This window comes from Protopterus annectens, chromosome 5.part0 (genome assembly GCF_019279795.1).
Source record: "Protopterus annectens isolate FY-2018-M chromosome 5.part0, PAN1.0, whole genome shotgun sequence".
In the NCBI taxonomy this organism is placed as follows: Eukaryota; Metazoa; Chordata; order Ceratodontiformes; family Protopteridae; genus Protopterus; species Protopterus annectens.
Genome location: NC_056735.1, coordinates 458,593,406 through 458,616,634, shown reverse-complemented (window position 1 = coordinate 458,616,634; position 23,229 = coordinate 458,593,406). Strand labels below are relative to the sequence as shown.

The 23,229-nt window shown below is 39.8% G+C and overlaps 1 protein-coding gene across 11 annotated transcripts in view; it reads left to right on the top strand.

The window, feature by feature from the left end:
- The window catches only part of DMD (dystrophin), a 9,298,038-nt gene that overhangs the window by 9,155,952 nt on the left and 118,857 nt on the right, over window positions 1-23,229 (top strand). For 9 of the 11 annotated variants that reach the window (XM_044072398.1, XM_044072401.1, XM_044072394.1 and 6 more), the window contains one exon: window positions 16,817-16,855. The exons of the other annotated variants lie outside the window; for them this stretch is intronic. In XM_044072398.1, the coding sequence (XP_043928333.1) occupies window positions 16,817-16,855 (39 nt within the window). The remainder of the gene's footprint in view (window positions 1-16,816; window positions 16,856-23,229) is intronic. 11 annotated transcript variants of the gene reach the window in all.

Sequence of the window (23,229 nt, the reverse complement as noted above, 5' to 3'; positions counted from 1 at the left end):
AATTTAACTTGGGCCTGCGCCTCCCTGTGCTAGCTTTTTGGGATACATGGAAAATGTGCTGGCACTGGAGGGGAAACATAATTCATCTTGTAACCTTCTCTTATGATTTTTAAGGACCCATTAGCCCTGAGTAATATCTAGTCACTAGTCTAAGAAAAGGGAAATTATTCCTCCTTGGTTTGCAGGTAGATATGGGGAGAGGATTGAGGTGTGACTTAAAGGGGGGGGGGGGGTCAGGGAGCACTTAAAGGGGGGGTCAGGGAGCTGCCGGGTTGAGTCATGGCTGCTTCTTGTTGGACCCTGGGGACAGTGTCTGGTAAGCCTTGGTCACTGGTCAGCTTGACATCATCTTTGTTGTGTGTGTGATATGTCTCTTCTGGTCTTCCATCATCTGTTATCTCGTCTGGGAAATGCTAATGGGCCGTGACTTAATACGGTAGTTTCTACTAAACCTCGGGGGCTGTACCTACAGAAATTCCTTGACAATCTGAAAGCACTTCACATTGTCCTCCAGTTTTTAAAATATAACTTGAGTCTTGGGTTTGAAAGGAAAATCCTTGTCCAGGGCTGCATCCAAGATTTTGTGGTATCTCCTAATATCCAGCCCTGAAGCTGCTGCCCTGCTAGATGATTTTAAAGCATAAAAGCCATGATGCAAAGAACATTTTGCAACCTGGGCACAGGAGATGCAGAGTTCTAACAATTCTTTTTGGAGAGCTCTATCTTCCATTCCATCCAGTAGTAGGAACCTTATGAAAGAAATAGTGTAGCCAAAGACATTCTGAATGAGGCAGGAAAACAGGAATGCTTACCTAGATGATGGACACAATCTGTGCTAGTGAACCACATAGTCATTTTGGCCTGCAGCATGGCTGAAGATTCAGTCAGAGCCAATGGCCTCCAGCATTACTGTGCATTGGCTTGCACCTCCAGTTCAGTAAGAAAGTTTACAGTGGTAGGCACCTTACAAGTATGAAGGAGCAGAATAAAGCTGCTTTGGCAGCCCAGTTCCACCCTCCTCAGGGAATGTTCTCTCAAATGCAGAGGAACGAGCATGGCATGCAGCTTCATCGCAGTGCACAGTGATTTCTCATAATGAAAATAATGCCTGCAGTGGCAGTGGAAATGTTTGCCATTCCAAGGATTGTGACAGATTGATGAATGTCCAGCACCACCCCTGAAGCCTTCCCTGGTGGACTCTTTCTGACAGCTAATGGTGGCTGTCCTTCTGTACACACCAGTAGTTCAACATCACAAGAGCCAAATGGGTAAGGAGCATAATACTGAGGGCTACACAATTCCATAAAGCACCCCCCCCCCCCCAAGGAAGACCATACAGGATGTCCCACCTCATTAAAAGAAGCAGGCAGTGAAGGAGGTAGCAACCCTTCTTATTACAAAATGAGACTCCCAGGAGATCCCAGCAGTCCAGAGGCCACAACTTTTGCTCAGAGTTCATTTTTCTCCAGAGATGTCTTAGGATCCAGAGCCAATTTTAGACATGAATGGCCTAAATGAATTTGTGCAAAAGAAGTCCTTCTGCTTAGTTACAGATATTTAAGACCTGTTTGCACGTAAAAGTTGTCCAAAATGGAAAATGGTCCTTGTGCTTCTGGGTCAGGGTCAGACTTTTGGTTTCAGCATAGCTCCTAGAGAGTTTACCAAGTGCATGGCAGTAACTGCAGCTCATAAAGTAAAAAAACAAACAGAATCACCATGGCTAAAGGAAAAACTTTAAAACTTTAATATAAGAACAGAGTAAGTGTTTTCACGGCCTAGTAGCCACTTCTTCGGACAAGTAACTGCAGCATTCTTCTCCCTATTCAAAAGAAGTCAATTAGTCAAATTAACAACTCCATCCTCTTAGAGACACACAGACCAATGCAATGCTAACACGCTATCAGCACAAAGGAAATATGGCAGCTTAAAACCACACATCTCAAAAATTTTTCATACATAAAAATATATATAAAAAAATATATACAAAAACATCAATGAGGGAGTGCCCATGCATGCAACAGTTGTTTAATAGATACCATGCCATCTACCCCTGGTATCTTTACTGCACTAAAAAATGTAATCCAACGTAATTCAGCCAACTCAGTCTTATTCCTGATATCACAATTTCCAACACAAAAAACTTAAAAAGATGCTGGGGCCCACTAACTCTGACATGATGTACTAAAGCACTGCCCTCTTTAATGTTCCTGATGTCTCCAACATGTTCACAGATACGTTCCCCTCAACTATCGATTAGTCTTATTTATGTAGAACACAAAACAGACCTTACAGAAACTAAAATAAATCACATTCCTAGTTTTGCAGTCTGCATAAAACTTGCAATCAGCCATTACTCCCGTCTGTGGATGTCTAAAACTCATACCTCTATAAATATATTTACAGGCAGTGCAATTTCTGCAGGGGTACGTATCATGTCTTTGTGAGACATGGAATGTCTTAGTCGGTCCTGACCTATAACATAACTGTCTCTTCAATGAAAATCATTCCTAAACAAAAACCTAGGCCTCTCACTAACCACCTGTTTAACATCCTCACACACTTCTAACATACCCCAATTCTTTCTAATGATGTCACAAAAACCATTGACATCACTCGAGAAGGTTGTAGGAACCCTCGCCATTCCTACACTAGCACGCCCATGTTCAGACGCTTGTCTGAGAGGTTGCTCAGAGAAATACGGTTGACCCCTAGGATCTCTCTCCTTATGTAGCTGGGCAATAATACTACTATCAATTTCTTTCTCAGTATATCCTCTATTCAAGAAATCATTCTTAAGCTCCATTAAAGCTACCTCAAGTTGTGTGTCATCATTGTGCATCCGCATCATTCTCAAAACCTGACCACTGAGTACATTCTTGGCAACATGCCGTGGATGCATGCTTTTTCCTAAATAAGCTAGTAGCAGGCTTTCTTACAGTAACATCCAGAAAGTCTATTTAATCTGTAGAGTATTTATACGTAAACTTCAAAAAAGTCGTAGTCCTAGAAAGGTAGACAGTGAACTGGGGGAATCAATTCACTTGGGCCATTCCCAAGAAAAAATATGTCATCCACAAAACGAGTGTACCAATTCACATAACAAAAAAACTCATTGTTGCGAAACACACCATTCTCCTCCCAGTGTAATAATGCTAGGTTGGCATAGCTGTTGGCACAAGCTATGCCCATAGCCACGGCAACCTTCTGCTTAAAAAATTCACTACTAAAAACAAAAACATTATTCTCAAGAATAATTGCATAGAAACTAAATCAATTTTATCTGGGGACATATATCTCCCTGTTAACAACAATTCCCCAATATTATCAATGCCCAGTTCTTCGGTAGAATGGTGAACAGGGACTCTACATCCATAGTAACAAAAACATAATCACCAGTAAGTCCAGATCCCCTCACAGTACTATACAAATCCTGCAAAAAAGTATTGGTATCTCTCAAAATTGTCCTAGTCTGTCCTAATACTGGTTGCAAAGGTCTTCTCCACATAAATAAACAGTGGTTCTGTAGCCCACCCTATACTGGAAGCAGTCAGTCTCATTGGTGGGTTTTCCAAGTTCTTATGCACCTTTGGAAGGCCATACAAGACTGGAAACACAGGAGATTCAACAGTAAAGTACTTATACAAATCCTCAGAGATTATGTTAGTCATTAACAAGTTAAGAACCAGAAAAGACACTTTCTCTATTACTCAATTTACAAGTGCTTTGTAAAGCACAGTATAAGTGGAAGGGTCTCTTACCGATTTGCTGCATCTGCTCAAAATAAAGTTCCTTATCCATTACCACTACTCTCTCTCCTTTATCCACTGGCCTTATCATTAGTGAGGACATATTTATCAGTTAACATAAAGCTCTGTACTCATCCATAGTCAAATTATAGTAAGCAGGACTATACGCACTTTCAAACTCTTTTCTTATTTAATTCTCCCAAACAGTGACAAAACTCTGAACAACCGGGTTGATCTTAGGTATAAAAACACTCAGCTTTTTAAAACATATTAGGTCTCTCATTCTGCCTAGGAAACATTAATTTCAAAGATACATTCCTAGTAAATATTTGCAGATCTAGCAAAAGATCTACCATGATGTCCTTCTATTCCATTGTTGCAGTATTGTACATGTGGGTTTACCCTTCTTCCATTCGGGTACGTCTAGCCAGTATTCCAAAGTTTTTCAGTCTCTCAAGGTGCGTCAGGCATCTGAAATGGCTGCAGGAACCTGGGCCATAAAAGTGATGTCTGCACGCAGAAGCCCTCAGAACCTTTGAGCCACCAGTCATACACCAGGTGTTCCTGCTACTTGCTGACGTAGGATTACAAATTATCAGATAAGTATCCCATCGGGGAACCTTTCAGTCTTCCTTCTTTTTATATTAGTCTGTTCATGTCATCCGATAGGGGCAAGTGTAAATGTGGCCGGCAGATTCCCCACAAAAACACCCATGATCAGTGCATTATTTATTTGGGTAAGGAACAGGACCACGAGAACTGCCCTATTTGTCATGTCCCTAAGACCTTACATCACCGTCTGCATGCTCTAAACCTTTACCTAGAAAACCAGCAGTTAAAGCAACTTGTGTTAGTGATGGAAGGCACATCTGACGTCCCATTAGAACTTCCCAAGAAGAGGGCCAAAGCCATGCAGCGTAGCTCGTCTACTGCGCCTCTACCACCCATACCTCAGCCTGTGGCAGACATCGGCATGGCAGAGGCATCTGCTTCTGCCAGACAGGATAAAGCGGGTACCTATGAGGAAGCTGCACATGCCTGAGTGGACAGCACATCCATAGAGGTTTTACCGGCATCTGCCTTACTATAATTTTACTATGGATGAGTACAGAGCTTTACATGAACTGAAAAATTGGTCCTCACTAATGATAAGGCCAGTGGATAAAGGAAGGGGAGTTGTGGTAATGGATAAGGAACTTCATTTTGAGCAAATGCAGAAATTGGTAAGAGACCCTTCCACTTAGACTGTGCTTTCTAAAGCACTTGTGATTGGAGTAATGGAGAAAGTTTCTTTTCTGGTTCTTAACTTGTTAATGACTGACATCATCTCTGAGGATTTGTATAAGTATTTTACTGTTGAATCTCCTGTGGTTCCGGTCTTGTATGGCCTTCCAAAGGTGCATAAGAACTGGGAATGCCCACCAATGAGACCAATTGTTTCCAGTGTAGGGTGGGCTATTGAACCACTGTCTATTTATGTGGAGAAGACTTTGTGACCAGTATTAGAACAGACAAGGACAATTTTTAGAGATACCAATACTTTTTTGCAGATTTGTATATTAATGTGAGGGGATCTGGACTTACTGGTGATTATGTTTTTGTTACTATGGATGTAGAGTCCCTGCTCACCATTATCCCAAATAATTGGGGCATTGATAATATTAGGGAATTGTTAACAGGGAGATATATGTCCCCAGATAAAATTGACTTAGTTTGTATGCTATTAGAAATGATTCTTGAGAATAATGTTTTTGTTTTCAGTAGTGAATTTTTTCTGCAGAAGGTTGCCATGGCAATGGGCACTGTTTGTGCCAGTGGCTACTCCAATCTAGCATTATTACATTGGGAGGAGAATGCTGTGTTTCACAACAATGAGTTTTTTTGGTTATGTGACTTGGTACATTCGTTTCATGGCTGACATATTTTTTCTGTGGAATCCCCCAGTTCATCCATTACCTTTCTAAGACTACGACTTTTTTGAAGTTTACATATAAATACAGTATAGATGAGATAGACTTTCTGGATGTTACTGTAATAAAGTCTGATTTAGGGAATGTATGTACTAGCTTATTTAGGAAAAAGAGTAAGAAGAATGCAGTCCTACACAAGAGTAGCATGCGTCCACACCATGTTGCCAAGAATGTACTCAGAGGTCAGGTTTTGAGAATGATGCAGTTGCACAATGATGACATGCAACTTTAGGTAACTTTAATGGGGCTTACGAATGATTTTCTGAATAGAGGATATACTGAGAAAGAGATTGGTAGTAGTATTACCTAGCTACTGAAGGAGAGAGATCCTAGGGGTCAACTGTATTTCTCTGAGTAAACTCGCAGACAAGTGTCTGAACATGGACGTGCTAGTGCAGGAACGGTGAGGATTCCTATAACCTTCTCGAGTGATGTCAGTGGTTTTTGTGACATCATTAAAAAGAATTGGGTATATTGGAAGTGTGTGAGGAGGTTAAAGAGGTGGTTAGTGAAAGGCCTAGGTTTTCGTTTAGGAATAATCTTTCACTGAAGAGGCAGTTATGTTATAGGTAAGGACTGACTAGGACATTCCCTGTCTCACAAAGATATGGTACGCACCCCTACAGAAGTTGCACTGCCTGTGAATATATTTAGGTTCATAGGTTCATAGATTAGTACTAGGCTAACTGCCCTTGAGGGCCATTTTAAGCCTAGCCAATTACCCCATCTGAGAATAAAGAATAAAACCCTGCACCTTGTATCTGTAAGGTAAACACCTTAACCATTATGCTAACCTCCCATCATTATACAGGTACGAGTTTTAGACATCCACAGATGGGAGTAATGGTTGATTATTAGTTTTATGCAGACTGCAAAATGAGGAATGTTATTTATTTTAGTTTTTGTGAGGTCTGTTTTGTGTTCTACATAGGTTGTTGTATCTTTCGGCTTTTCCCGGTTAGGGGTCGCCACAGTGGAACTCCGGGCCGCTAATGATTGGCAGTAGATTTTTACGTACCGACTTGCCAGGCCTGACGCACAACCTTCAACGAAGGTACGCCCATTCACGCATGTCTCCATACAGAAAATGCTTTAGCTGAGAATCGAACAGGACAACGTCTTACTGTGAGGCGACAAAGCTACTGCAGCACCACCACCTTTGAGGGAACGTATCCATGAACATGTTGGAGACATCAGGAACTTTAAAGAGAACAGTGCTTCAACATGTCATGTCACAGTTGGTGGGCCCCAGCACCGTTTTAAGTTTTTTGTGTTGGAAATTGTGAGAGATAACATTAGAGGGGGTGATATTAGGAATAAGACTGAGTTGGCTGAATTATCTTGTATTACTTTTTTTAATGCAGTAAAGACACTAGGAATAAATGGCATGGTATCTATTAAACAATTGTTGCGTGCACGGGCACTGCCTCATTGATATTTTTTATATATATTTTTATATATAGATTTTTATGTATGAAAAATTTTTGAGATGTGTGGTTTTAAGCTGCTGTATTTCCTTTGTAAAATTTTGACTAAGTACTGATAGTGTATTAGCATTGTATTGGTCTGTGTGTCTTTAAGAGGATGGAGTTCTTAATTTGACTAATTGACTTCTTTTAAATAGGGAGAAGAATGCTGCTGTTATTTGAGTCTGAAGAAGTGGCTGCTAGGCCTCTGTTCATATATTAAAGTTTTTCTTTTAGCCGTGGTGTTCTTTTTTTATTTCATTTTATGTATTTGTGCTTCTGTGCCGTTTGACAGAATTGTTTCCAGGATTTGTTTTTTATCTACATTGCTAATAATTGCAGCTCACCAGAGACTGCTAGGCACCAAGGTAAACAGCTTGCCTACATGATTGATTGTAGCTGCATTATTACACTACCCTGGTAAATAAATAAATACCACCACCACCCTTTGCCAGTGCATTTCAGGTTTTAAGCTGGCAAAGAGCTTCCAAGAATTGATGAGACCAACCAACCAGCAAGTCACCCTGCCTTTTCCTGAGCCACATTTGGAGTCTCATAAGGTATCATTTACCCATTTGCTCTTCAGCAGTCCTGACTCCACTTTTACCACCAGATGTAGCTAGTAGATTGGTTTTCTTGGCTCACTGTAACCTAGAAATTCATCACATAGACCAAGTGGGTTTTGCACATCATAGAAAGGAGACACATTCTAGAACTTATGAGGCTTTGTTTGTGTCTTTTGGCTTTTCCCAGTTAGGGGTTACCACAGCGGAACTCTGGTCCTCTAATGATTGGCAGTTGATTTTTACATACCGGCTTGCCAGGCCTGACGCACAACCTTCAACGAAGGTACGCCCATTCACGCATGTCTCAGCGCAGAAGACGCTCTAGCTGGGAATCGAACCGGACAGCGTCTTACTGTGAGGCAACAACGCTACCACAGCACCACCACCTTTTGCAAACCCTGCTGTGACAGTCCAATAGATGTCAGAGAAATTCACGTCACTTTCATTCTTCTTCCTTTCCAGGTAAGAAGTACAGATAAATTCCACTGACAGAATGAATGAAAGAGTCATATTCCCATCTGTTCTTGATCCTAAGAAGAAACTTTTTTTTCTTTGTTCTCATCCCTGCAGCTGACCATCAGCCCTTCTCTCCTTGTTCACTGGGTCTGCTAGACCTGCCTTACCCTCTCGTGGGTTTAGCCTGACCCATGTCTGGAGCTGGTGAGTTGATCAAGGATGCCGGTACAACTTCATACTGCTGCTGAGGAGTATGCCCTGTTCCCCTCAATCCCACCCTGTGGCAGCCTTGTAAACTGCACAGTTGCTGCTTACAGGAGGTGCTGGCATGCATGCTTCTGCATATGTGCAACCTCACAACCAAGCAGTATATCACATGCAAAGTGGAAGTTGCCTGGCTTTTAATGCTATTACAGTGTGCCTAGGCAGCATTCCTTTCACAACAATGGGCAAGCCAGCACCAGCCACTCACTGTCATCCCTTCCTGTCCCTTCATTATTCTTTCCGCAAGTCAAACCTGGGGCATCTGGAGAGCAGTAAAGGCTTTATACTTCTGTCCACTGGACCAGACCAGAACTGAGTGACCATATTCTTCACATCAATTATGTGAAGCACTGCTTTGCTAATTGAAATGCAAAGAATGTGGAAACAAAAATCATTATAAAAACACCTTCAGGACACCTAACATTGGCTCATAATTCAGCATCAGCATTCCAGAGCAATATATGAGTTGTTTAGCTGGGGGAGATGTTAACAAAAGGTGATTTGTTGTAGCTCTTGGCTGACTAGCCAGTAGCAGAATGGAGCACTATGTATGTATCAGTATGCCATTTATGACATGCAACAATAAAAGGACACATTTAAATCCAGGAGCACTTTGCAGTCCCCTTATGTCTGTGAGGGAAGAGGATCACAGTACTGAGAGCAAAATGCTTGCAAGCTACTTCTGACATTTTAATTCTTTAGTGAGTAATGGAAACAGTTGTTAAACTTCAAATATACATTGTGGTGTGCCTTATTAGGTGTTTTGGCTATGGTGTAATATAGAGAATTCTTGAAACAACGAAAAATTTGGTAGGTTACATAAATTCAACCTAAAGGATTAAAGCATTAAAATATATCTTATTTCAAATGCTTTCAACTGTCATTTAAAAAAATAATAGTGAGTAGTGATAGACTGTCATATAAAAGGTAACAGCAGAAGGCAGTTAATGGAAAGTGTGAAAGGAAGGGGAAACTAACAAGATAAGGACTCTGAAGGGGAGAGAGCAGAGCTGCAGGAGAGAAAAGAAAATTGAGAGGGATGAGAGAATGAAAGTAGTCTTTCATGTCATAAGTATTTAAAAACACTCTGGAAATTAAAACTGCTTTGTAGAGAAAACGAATAAAAGCAGTACTGCTGTAGCTCTTTGCCATTTAAAATAGTGCTTGTATTGTTTGCTGCTGGGCTGAACCAGTAGATCAGTCTGACCCTGTAGTGACCACACTTGAAGACATTAATATGCAGATTTTATCCAGGGAGAGAGCAAAGCCACCATGCAGCTGTGCACAGCTGATGTCATTTGCTCCCTTATTGTCTAATGTTTTAACTGTTGTAGGGCTCCTTTTGTTTCAGCCCTCCATTGTAGTTTCTAGTGTTTACACTGCTTCCATTTCTGGAAAAGCAGGTTCATTTACTGTTTAAGATGTCAAGTACAGCACTCGTTTCATTTCGTTTGATCACTTTTATGATAGGCATGTGAGTGCTTATTAGGCAACAGTATTGTAGAAGTAGCAGCTCTGCTAAAACGAGTTTCTCCATGTGTGTGACAGTTGTACTACATTGAGTTTCACCATATGTATAGGTGCTGTTGCCACAGTTTTGTTTTTTGCAGATAACGTTTTAGGGAGACAAAAGTAAGCACATTGTTTGTGCTGTGTTTCAGAGCCACTTCTTTGGTATTTAAATTAGTAATGTATTTGAACGTTTACTCATGCCTGTGAAATCTGATATATGTGGGTGCAATGGTTTTCTGCTATGAATCAAAAAAATATCTTAAGTAATTGAAACTAGCTACAAACTCATGGATCTGTAAACGTGACACTGGCTTACAAACTCATGGATCTGTAAACGTGACACTGGCTTACAAACTCATGGATCTGTAAACGTGACACTGGCTACAAACTCCTGGATCTGTAAAATGACACTGGCTACGAACTCATGGATCTGTAAACGTGACACTGGCTACAAACTCCTTGATCTGTAAACGTGACACTGGCTACAAAACTCCTGGATCTGTAAATGTGACACTGGCTCTTTCTTACTGTCAACAGTGGCATAAATGCCTTTTTCTTGCTACTTCTCCTGTGCCAGTGGTGTATTTTACCATGGTAATACCACTCAGAACTAACTGTGCAAAAACAGACATTGTGCAGCAGTTGGAGGTTCCATTTTTGTACAAATTCTGATTTCAAATCTAGTTTTATAGGAAAATAGTTATTTTGAAAATGTATTAAAATTTGACTAAATATTAACTGACTCACTGATGCAGATGGAAAGCTGTCATCTGCAGTGCTGGCAACTCAGGTTTGAGTAACAAATGGGTGCTAAAGAGTCAAAGTGGGGAGAAGTGGTGAGAGTCTCATGGTATTAGCTAGCTATACTCGTCCTGAGGGGTGGGAGCAGCTTTTTGCAAAGCTAAAAGTGGAGGATGAACTTCTTAGTACAGCAAAATAAAAGACTTGGAAGATACACCAACAGGTGTTTGCAGGAGGGTGTGTGTACGTAGAACAATTTTTAATGTCATTTTACATTCGGTGTGGAAGATTGCAGTTAAAAATGGCCATTCTAAAAAAACTTCCCTTATTGCCAGGATGGCACCTTGCAGCACTGTCTTATTACAGATTTCCTGACAAATTACCAGTAATGGATGGGGGTATATATTTTATTTAATAAGATTATTGCACATGCATTAAGTTAGTTTAGGACATGTCCTTAACATTATTGTTGCTTTTCCAAAGATGGAAGGTACTTGAGTTGCAACATTATTTTGCATGATCCTGTAATGCCATATGTTCAGCTGATGTAGTAACATATCTTACCAATATTTCTTCCATACTTTATGGTCGATGTGTCATGAACCATCCAGAAAGTAGAGAACAAAGGGAGAAGCTGCAGTTGTGGACTACCTCCCAACAACCAGTGACACAAGAGAAAAGCAAATACTGCTTATAGTTATTGGCTGGAGGAAAGGAAGTAGCCGGGACTGATTCTTCCAAGTCTGTAAGACAACAGAAACCAGAGAAGGCTAGAGGGGGTTAGAGTGTGCAAATTACTGGTGGTAGATACAGATGTCTGTAATTAATCCATGGCCATCTTGAGCTTCCAGGTGTAACTGATGAGTTATGAGAAGTACTTCACCGCATACCATTACTGCAGGGTACTGCATCTCAAGGGCAGAATACAAGCAGAACCGTAAAACAGAACCAGGTTTCTCTAAGTCTGCACTTATTGGAGCATGAAGTCTTTTTTTACTCACCTTAGTATTATTGGATGAAAATATTTTTTGTGAAGATTAGAACAAAGCTGCAGTTTATCTAAAGGAGCAGTGTCCACCTAACATGTCTTTACAAAACAGTATTTTAAAAATGATATTCTGTTTTTGTAGAAAGGTGTAATAGAAGAGTTTGTTCATTACCTACCCGGACAGAGCAAGTAAATTGATCTACGCCAAGAGCTTGCCTGTTCTTATTTATTTTATTTATGGATGTTACAAGCATTGTGTGTTTTTTTTTTTCTTTTCACTGTCCTTTGCTTCTCATGGCTGAAAATCAACTGCCCCCAGGACCTCTACTAGTCCACTAGGTCTACTGAGCTATCCTCCCTCCCCTGGACTAAATTCCAACCCATAATTAGTATCCGGGACAGTGTTGTTGGTATATTACCATGCAGCTGTGGCAGTTCTATGTTTAATGCCCTCAACAGGTCCCCAGTCTATGCTAGGGATAAACTATAACATACGTCGAGTTGCACACCATCCATCCAGGATGGGCACACCCATCCTGTCCTTGCTAGCACCTCACTAATCAAACCCTAGTCACCTGGCAATGGAGAGGGCTTTATCCCTTTATACCACAGAGCTAGCATGGGTGTTACACATATTGCTGTAGGGATTACATATTACATATTTCAGTTTTAAAGTAAGATTTATTTTATTACTCTTGCTGTCCAAAGAAATGATTGTGTTATTACACTATGCTTACCTGTTTGTTTCCCAACTGCTGTAATAAGTGTTTTGAGAACAATCATTTCTAGAAGGACAAAAAAATGTTCATTTCTGTTTAGTGTCTGTGGAGAATTGTGTTTGTCTTAGTAGTGGCATTTATAAATTTACAAATGTTAATGAATGTGTAGTGGCAAACAAGTCAGGCTTGAGTTATAGATTTAGTAATGTTGTGCCCGGCCTCTGTATGCAGCTGAGAGCAAAAGATTAGGTCAAACAAATTGTATTCAAATAAAGCAATTTCCTCAGCTAAACCCATTGGTGCAACATGGAAAAAGTGCACTTACAGTATAGGATTTTTAGTAACCTTGGTTTGCGTCTTATTTCAGCTTCCAGTATTGTTAAAGCAATATTTTGTTACTTGGTCTAATGTGAAAATGACAGGCATGTTTATCTATAGCATTGTTTATATGTTTCACTAAAATCTAAGTATAAATGCACAGAATTTATGAAATGGATGTATTGCAAATAAGACACAGATGTGTATTCACCTATACAGTGTGCATGTTGGGGGGGAGGGGAGAGTAAATGTAAATACATACAGATTATATTTTCTCTCTCTCTATATATATATATATATATATATATATATATATATATATATATATATACATATGGGAGTCATCACGTAGGTCAGTTGTGGGAGAAGTCAACAGCTGTTTTGTCGACAGAAGTTCCCCATTTTTGATTTGGACATCAAAGAAGTGTATGCTGAATAACAATGATTTAGCATGTATTCCTGTGGTACCCCACTTGTTACTTTCATGGTCTCTGAGGATGTGCCTGCCACCTTCACAGTATGGGCTCTGTCCATCAGCCAATTAACTATCCAATTAACTTCTATCATAGACTCCACCTAATACTCTGTGCCAGTTGGCTGCAGCCCTTCACATTCTAGCTTTGACCACTTCATTCAGACTACCCTTCTCTTCAACCACCCCTCCCAGATACTTGAAGCTGTTTATCTGTTCCACTGTCTTCCCTTCTGTCTCTATTCTCAGCTTCTTCTGATTTCCTCAATTTGCTGCCATTAACACCGTCTTATCTGTGATTAGTTTCATCCCATGTGCCTTCAGATTTGCATTCCATTCTCCTATCCTTTGCTGAAGTTCTAGCTCAGAGTCTACCTGTACTGCCACATCGTTTGCATACAGCAGCTTTGTTGATCTGTCCTCTCCAACCTGTTTGCTAATGTAGTCCATCACAAGTATGAACAGCAGTGGGCTCAAAGCTGAACCCTGGTGTACACCCACTCCCACTGGGAACCCCTCTGTGACTCCGAACACTGTTCGTACTTGAGTGACTGGGTCCTTGTACATAGCCTGCACTAATTCTACCAATGTTTCTGGGACTTCAAACCACCGCAGTACTGCCCAGATCAGCTTTCTTGGGACCTTGTTATATACTTTCTCCAAGTATAGGAATGCCCAGTTGGACTTTCCTCCTCATCTCTAGCTTCTTCTCAAGTATCTGTCCCAATGCAAACATGGGGTTAGTTGTGCTGCATCCTGATCTGAATCCAAACTGCTCATCTCTCATCTTACATTCTACTACTCTGTGTATCCATTTATCAGTCACCCTCTCCAGAACTTTCATGCAGTGTGGTAGGAGTTTGATGCCTCTGTACTGCCCACAGTTGTGGATGTCCCCTTTGTTCTTGTACACTGGCACAAGCATGCTTATTCTCCAGTTATCTGGTATATGCCTTTCTCTCCACACTGCTATTAGTACCCTCAGGAGCCATTTCTCCCCATCTCACCCAGCATCTTTATCATATCTGCTGTGACCTCATCTGAGCCAGCTGCTTTCCCTGACTTCATCTTTCTTTCTTTCTTAGTGCTTTTGTCTTCACATAGGGAGAAACTTAACCCTAGTCCACCCATCTTCAATGCCTGGAGAGCAGTGTGTCAATCATCAATGGATGACTCACATATGTCAGGAACTACACTGCAACAATGATTTAGTTTCATAGTTTCATAGTTTAGTACTAGGCTATCTGCCCTGGGGCATTTGTAAGCCTAGCCATAGTGATGTGGCTTTCGCCACCCCATGAAATGGTACAAAAATGCACAGAATAGATTTAGAATACTGTGCCTCTATCTAGTAGTGACACAATGAAGGTCCCCTTATATAATAGAATTAGTTTACTGTGCCCCTGTCTAGTAGTGACACAGATGTGACCCCTGGGGTAAACTTACGATCTCCCATCCACTCATCAAGATTTCTCTTGAAGAGAGTCAGTGAGGGGCTCTGCCTAACATGAACTGGGATCTTGTTCCTAAGCATGGGAAGCCTCTGGGTTATGAATCTATCCCTCCAGCATGTCCTATTCATACTTGTGCCGAGGTTTAAGTCTTTAGCTCTCGTGGTCCTGATAGATTTGGATTTTTTGAGGTGGAGCATGTCCATCAGATCCTGATTGGACATGGCCTTGTACGTCAGGCAGAGATCACCTCTGAGCAGGCGGTATGCTACTGAATAGAGCTGGAGTTTCTTTAGTCTGGCAGAATAAGACATATGTTGGAGAGCCTTGATCCTCTTGGTGAGGTACTTTTGTGGTCTCTCCAGCTGTTGCAAATGCCGGGTGAGGTACATACCAAATGAGGCATTGTACTCAATCATGGGTCTGATGAGGGAGGAGTATAGGGGTACAATGACATCCTTGGATCTGGATGTGAATCCCTTCATGATGAGGTGTGCAAGGTAGAATGTTTTTCTAACCACTTTGGCAACGTGGGTGTCAAATGAGTGGTCGCTGTCGACTTGGGTCCCTAGGTCTCTGATTACTTTTTCCGTACTCAGTGGGTTGCTGTCTATGTGATAATTTGTGGGTACTTTGTTTTTCCCAAAGGGGATGACTATACATTTTTTGGCATTTAGTTTAAGGCCGTGACTCCGGCACTAGTTGTCCATTTCTGTGAGGCCTTTTTGTAGGATGTATGTGTCCGCTTATTTCAATAAGACATTCTCATTACAGTAAAGTCCACTTTCTGAAGGTTATTGCTTCATAAGGTTCTTCACCCAGAGAGTCCATTGGTCTGTTTGGGACTCACTTTGTTCTGCTTGTCCTGAAGTCAAAGCTTGAGTTTAATAAGTAACTGTTATCAGTGATGCCTGTCATTTATATACATTTTCAAAACCTAAGCAATCGTTGCATGATGTATCCCTTCCCTCAGGAAGCATTTTTGTACAACAGCAAAGCTCCTGTTCTTAGTTGTTTTGATTTGTTTCCTGTGAAAGCACATCTGAAACAAACTGAGGAGAAAGTCAATGTTGCTCCATTGAGTTTAGGGGCCAAAAAAAGCCCAAGGGGCAGAGACAAGGATACTAAAGAAAAGTTGCCATATAGTCCTACTGCCCAGAAAGCTATCCCTGATTGTTGTGCTGGGTATCTGATATCACTTTTGTTTATTAATATTTCCAGCCTTCCAGCCTTCTTCTTGATTAGTATTTTTTTACTAAACTTGGACCTTTCTAAAAGCCACTTCCTAAGATCAGTGTGCTCTTACGCATCTTAGTATGGTTCTGTGTCAGGGAGTGTCATTCCCAGTGAATTAAAAGTAACAAAAGATGAGAATTTGTCATAATGACGCATGATGAGGGTGCCTGATGCAAGAAGTAGTCCATAACATCAACATTTTTTACTACAGTATGTCTGCCTTGACAGATGTCAGTTCTATATACATTGCCTGCTGCAACACCTTATGGACTGGTAAATCTTTATGTAATCATTTGTTGTTCTACTGCTGTCTGTCACTGCATCTTAAAAAGATACTTTGTGTACAGGGATGGAAGACAGCAGGAGCAGACTGTTTGCGTCACAGAATGCAGAAATTGTTTTCAGTATTATTTTGTGATATGTTTCTCCAGAGATCATATACAAATAATGCACTGTATAGTGAATGATGAAATCTAAATGTGGTACACTCATATAGTGTCTAAAACTGCTTTATTTGATGAAACTCCTTCCACGTCTGTCCATTGATTCTGTAGGTTTAATGTATGTGTCATGTTTTTTGTAAAAGAAAGTGTTAAAAAGGTTATAGTTTAAGTCCTTTTGCAGACCAACTTCTAATTACATGTGGAAAAAGCCCAATTACAAAGAGAATGAATTACAGAAGCCAGTGTATAGCTTAGCTCTGTCATTACCTTGAAATGCACAGCCATTTTATGGCAATTGTCAAAGAGCTTGCTCATCTTTCTAGCCTTTTTTCCTTTTTCTTTTGCAGCTTTTAGAGTCTTTTGCATCTTGTCTGATGGTTTTTACATTTTTATATGTTATCATCTTATAATATATCCTGCTAAGTTTCTACTGCCTCTGTCTTCACCTCCACATTTTTTGTCTTGCAGTCCTGTTACTCTGATCAACTTCTGGCCAGTAGATTCTGCGTGAGTACTTCTGTTGCAATGTACAACTGTCCTGCCCTTTATGTTCATTTTCTTCATGTTCATCACTCTGTTGTTGGCTGTTTTCCCTTCCTTTGTTTTGTTTTTGGGTTTTTTTTTTTTTTTTTGGTAACATCCTTTTCTTTTCAAAATGTTAACTCACTTACCTGAACAATTACTAAACCACAAAACTGTAAGGGCAACAGCACTCTTCAGTATAACTGAACAATTGGGGAAAACAAATCTCTGGATGGGGCAGGTGAAAACAGCTACCTATACCTTTCAGAAAACTCTGAGAAACAAAGTGCATTAGTGTGTCTGGAAACTGGCTTTGCTGCATGTCCAACTTTCTCACTAATTTGCCCTTTTGTTTCAAAGTACTGCAGGATTGTTAGTTTATTTACTTTTAAAATACGTCAGCTTGAGCTAAGTTACAGTACCACCCCCCCCCCCCACCACCACCACCACCAGAATTTGCACAGAATGTGTAGATTGTCAGCATGGACTGACAGATTCAAACTGGATTTCTGTTGTTTCGAGACTCCATACAATGAGTCTTGCAACTTTGAAAATGTAAATGCATTTGGGAGAAGAATGTTCTTGGTCCAAAAATGTTGTATCTCAGATAATTCCTCCTCCTCCTTGATACAGTGATCTTGGAGTTACTGTATATAAGTTGTGTGGCTGCAGAGAGGCTTGCCCAAAAATACTTTGTGTATGACAGAGAGCTTTGAAGTTTGGTGTTTTTACATGCAGATTGTACTTTAGTTTTAAAGTTGTGGAACAGTCAGTAGTTTGCCATTCAAATCACTAAGCTTTATAGTCACTTCTGTAATAGTAGCAGGTGATTAACATGGATAATCCCTTATGTGCAGTTTTGGCGGAGTATATCTACTAATTCTGAGACTGCATTATCTTCATTGTTCCCCTACTCCGAAGGCCAGCAGTCTTGAAGTTTTATGTACAGGCCCCAGGTTTGTGGCCAGGTGCAGAAGGCTGGAAAAACACTTCAAAAGGTGTAACAGTGAAATTCAGAGTTCACTGTTTTATGCAGAAGTTACATTTTCATTTTTATTAATTTATTTATTTTACATTTGTGTACTGGGAAAGTCCAATTAGAAAATGTGTCCTCTTTCAGCAGAGGCCCAGAGAGAAAAGCTGCATGATTACATACAGGGATAACATACACAGACAGATACACAGTGTAACACATGATAAGCACAACAGAGAACACAGTGTAGTACCTAGCGAATATACATGATATAACAGTCTAGTACAGTGTAAAACATTTGTGCAGTTCAGATTATAACAGTAATATTTCCAAATCATGTGACATGCTAGCATACGGAGTAGAAAAATAGAGGAAGTATAGAAATTTAAGGGAAGGTAGAATGGTAATTACACTAATTAGGGTGGTAAGAGATATGTTCATTATGGGTTAATAAGTGAGCCATCGCATCTTTTAAGTGTCAGGAATCACAACAGGGGGCACGCATATAGAGAGTAGGTTGGCCAGGGTTTAAAAGTTCACATCATGTAGGGTACTGTTAGTAAATTTCACCAGTGTCTTCTGCTTGTTTACTCCGTCTTGGGGGTAAAGCTTTGGTATTTTCAGCAGGCTTGTACACTGCAGAGGACACAGCATCCTGATGAGGTGGGAAACCAAAGGCGCACTTTACTCTTAAAGATCAAACTGCCTTCTCAGGTAGCTTGCTTCTGTCACACACGATCTTTCTTAATTCAGACAGATAGATGGGATGAGAGAAGCAAATAGAGGACCGTCACATACAGCACTGTGTTCCTTCCTAAGTAGAGCACTGTCGCATACAGCACTGTGTTTATTGTAAGATCCTTCCTAAGTACAGATGGTAGGGATGCAGAGATCAATCAGTTGTGGCAGCATAAAGATAATCTTATACACCAGTTGAACTGACTGCAGTTGTCCATCATTAGGCCATTGAGGTTTCCATGGTGGGCCATTTATAGTACCAGCAAATGGCTTGTAGTATGTGCCACACTTTTACGTTGAGACAATATTCTAGATAATCTTTACCTTGTGATGACTCCATTACGTATCACACTCCCTAGCTTAGTTAATTTTGTCTCCATTGTGCTCATGTGTTCAGAAGAAGAACATTGCAAGCAGAAAGTTAGGGCCATATAAATTAGCAACAGAAAACTGAAATAACGTCAGACTTCTGCTCTCTAGAAATATTAAGCCAACAAGAAATGGAGAGTTACTGCATATTTTTATGTGTCACGTTGTTTATTTTAGTGTATTTTCTTTAGATTTATTTCCTGAGACTCAAGGAGCTTTTCGAAATTGTATGGGTATAGCTTGAATTGAAAAGGGATTTCTTCTGCTTAAAAAAAGCAATTGTGTGCTGTTGCCCCTACGTTTTTTTTTTTTTTTTTTTTTTAAGTAACTGTTTTTGTTTGCTTCGTTTGGCAGATTCTAGCATGGTTATACCTAGTCTTTTAGCAGCATTCTACATAGAGTGGGGGAAAAAAACATATTTTTACTAGGTTTTGAAATGGATTACAGTGTCTGCTCACCAATTATCCAGATTCTACTGTGGAGGCTGCTTCACTTAATGGAGGCCAGCAATTAGCTGGGATTTGAACACCTCTTCTTGCTAAAAGCTCTATTTTCTGTTTTGCTGGACTGCACTAGTGACTAATTAGGTTTATGATTGGACTGAATTGGTGGCTAATCTTAACAAAACCAGCAGAGTAATTCCTGCTATGGATTGCAGCAGCATGCCATGTGAAAGCTGGATGGTTGGGTAGTGCTCGTCCTTGTAAAAGATCTTCTCTGCTTTGATTGCTTCTGGCACAGATAAAATGAGGTAGACCTAGGTAACAAAATAGACACACCTAACTGAAATGATAGCAATGAGGCAGGCAGAAAGCTGTGGCGGATATATTAGTTAAAACCAGAAGTAAGTCACATTTTCTTATTCCTTAAATAAAATATACTTTTTTCCTTAAATAAAAGATACAGTTTTCTTTCCTACCAAGTACATGCATTTTAGGTACACACCCACAGAAATTAATATTTTTTTCAGTGAAGCAATATTGTTTGGAAAAAAACAGCTTTAGACTCTGCTACATACTTAAAACTTCCTGTCATTAATGGTGAAACTGACATATGCTATATATTGAGTAATTCTGCTAATGGTGCAGCCTTTAAATTCAGAAAGTAGCCTTGTGTACAGAACCATTTGCTGTTGATCATACCTGCATGTTCAGGTGGTCATGAAATTACACTTGCTGTGCAGGAAACCACCTGTGCCAGAACAGTTCACAGTTACTTTTGTAATTTCTTTTGTCTAAACACTTTTTACAGTACGTTGGTATTCTATTCACATCATTAAAGCAACAATAAATTTACACAGTGTGGTAACCACATGGGATCACAAAAAATGAATATGCAGTATGTCGCAGTACTTAAGCCATTGAGGGGAAACGCATGACAAGCACTTAAGATGTATTGTTGACAATATTTTGAAGAGAGACTCATCAATCTGGTAATGGCCGTGCCTTTGAATGCACAGAGTTAAGGAACCTGCCTTTTAAATGCACAAGTGTGTGTGTGTGTGTGTGTGTGTGTGTGTGTGTGTGTGTGTGTGTCTGCGCGCACGTGTGTGTGCGTGTGTGTGTGTGTGTGTGTGTGTGTGTGTGTGTGTGTGTGTGTGTGAGACTATGAAACACATGATGAAGGCCTGTGCTTGTACACCAGTGTAATTTCCATGACAATATCTTAAAACAAAATGTGTATGCAGTTCAGTCGTCATTATTCCTTTTCTCTAGAGAAACTGGTCTGTTAGCGGCTTCAGAAATCCTTCTCATGGTAGAGAGTCTGTTGGCCTACTTTTTCAGGAAAGGTAATGAGAAAGGACGCATCCTTGCTAAAAGCTATTGAAATTAGCTTCATCTCAACGGGTCTATATTAGAACATTGAAAGTTTAATGGTTCGAATCACTAAAGGTCAACCTTTAATGATTGAACCATTAAAATTTTGAATGTTCAGAAAAAATTAAAAAAAGAAAATCTAAAGGGTGTAGGCAGGGGGGCAAGCCCCCCTGCACCCCACACCCCCTGCTACTTAAGTACACCAACTCCAAGACCGCACTACATTGAAGTAAATGGAAATCTCCCCTTACGGAGATTTCTGTTTACCCTTTCGATGTTCTGCACTTTTGCTGTTCACATGTCGACAATGTCAGATTTGACATTGTCAGCTTTTGAGAATACAATAGGTAACCCATCTCAACATAGTGTATGTCCGTTGGCCAAAGTCTTATGCAGTCTGTGTCAGATTCCTCACTAAATAGTTATGTTCTTCAAGATAAGTCAATCAAAAGTAATTCCAGTTTCTCAAGACATGCCATGGACCTTATATCTCGTTTAGCCTCTATTTCCTCTATTATCAAAATCCTGGTTAATGTGGTCTTTATGATCATTAGCTCACTCTTGAGATATTGTTAGAAGGTGTGGATGGTCAAAAATTAGTTCTGTACTCCTTATAATGCTTGTTCCCTGTATACTACCATGAATATATCCTAAACTTGGTAGCAGTAATTTCATATACTTCTGTATCTGCACCCCTCAGCTTTTCGTAGTCAGAGAAGATGTGTTCTTCAGTCTGAGCTTGTTTCCCAAGTCCTCAGCTCTTCATCTCATCTGTTTCCTTCACAGAGAAGAAAGCCTGTATGCTTAAGGAACTTCTTAACTGACCTTACTTTAGCTCAAACATATGGTAATCATGTAACTCAAGCTTAATTATTTATGGTCACTTTCCAGGGTGGCTCAGACTGCAAGAATACCTCAGCTGTAGATTGCCTTTTTCTGTTGTTCCTTGGAGCATTTTCTCCAAATATATGGAATTGTAAATACCCAGAACATTATTGTAGCAATCAGAAATAACATAGCTATTATTTTCTCATGACTAGAAACAGGAAAACATCTTAAGAAAAATATATATTTTTTAAAAGCCTTCAATATTGTGCTTGTTTTATAAACATTTTTCCACTCAATCCACCAAGGCAAGGCTTCCCAACACAAACCTGTATTTTAAGGCTTTTCTCCTATTTATTTACACAGAACTTCATCAGAAGTACAAGGTAAAATGTTCAACAGTTTAAAAAGAAAATCATAAAAGTAATTTGACAACAAAGAACCAATCACATTAACAACAAAAATGTGTGTTTGCAAATTAGCAAACTGATTGGCTGCTGAAATCAGTATACTAAACCCATTCGAAGTAAAAATATTTCACTTTAAAAAAAACAAAGTGTATACACTAAAATCTTATAAACATGAACATGAAAATACACGTAAATGTAAGAATAAAAGTTAAACCAAAAAATAACAATGTAATTTTTAAAAATACAAAAAACATTTCATATTGATGTGTTCATTTAAACCGGGCAGGCGATCTGATCTATGTCAGATCTGCCATGTCAATTCTCGGTACAAAAGTAATTTGTCAATGTCCCCACCAAAATCTGTCTCCATGACATTATCCAGGGCAAAAAATGTCAACTTTTTAAAGTCTGAGCATTGCTTAGCATGTCTTGCTAAAGCAATGTCCATATCTTTTTTACATATTACAAGAGTACGTTCATAAATCCTCCTTGCTAAACATCTAATGGTTTTCCCAATGTAGTAGCAATGACATGATTCGCAGTGGGTTAGATAGACTACATACTTGGATTTACAGTCAAAGTCTGTCTGTTGCCCAAATGTCTGTATTCAAAGCTTCAAGATGTAGACTAGAAGAATCCAAAACAAACCTGCACTGTTTACAGTAGCCACACCGAAAAGTGCCAGGTGTGCCTGTATCCAAAACTCAGTGCGAGACCTTATGTTCAAAAATAACTTTGAAATTACTTGACTTCTTATAAGTAAATGTGGTATTGCACCAATCACCTTAGGCAAATCTGGATTTCCAGTAATGACTTTTCCGTTGTCCCAAATAATGTCTTTAATAATTGACATGTTTGTCAAAATAGGATAGGGAAAGCCTGTCTGTAACCTAAATGATTGGTTGTGACAATCCCACCTCCAACCTCTACCTTCATCTGGAAGCTTAAAATGGGTCGTGCCATGGATCTGCAAAGTAGAGAGACTTAATTTTGAATGACACTCAACCAGACAGGTTTGTACCCTTGAAGTACGAAAAAGTTCTTCAATTTAGCTAATTCTTGAAGAAACACATTATCATCCGATGTCAGCCTACTGAGCCATATTATCTGACCCTTGATGACACCCCTCTTCATGCACCAAGGATGTAAACTATCACGGTGAAAATAATGATTCACAGAAGTTTCTTTTCTATAAATTTTTCTCACAAAATTTTGGTGCAAAACATC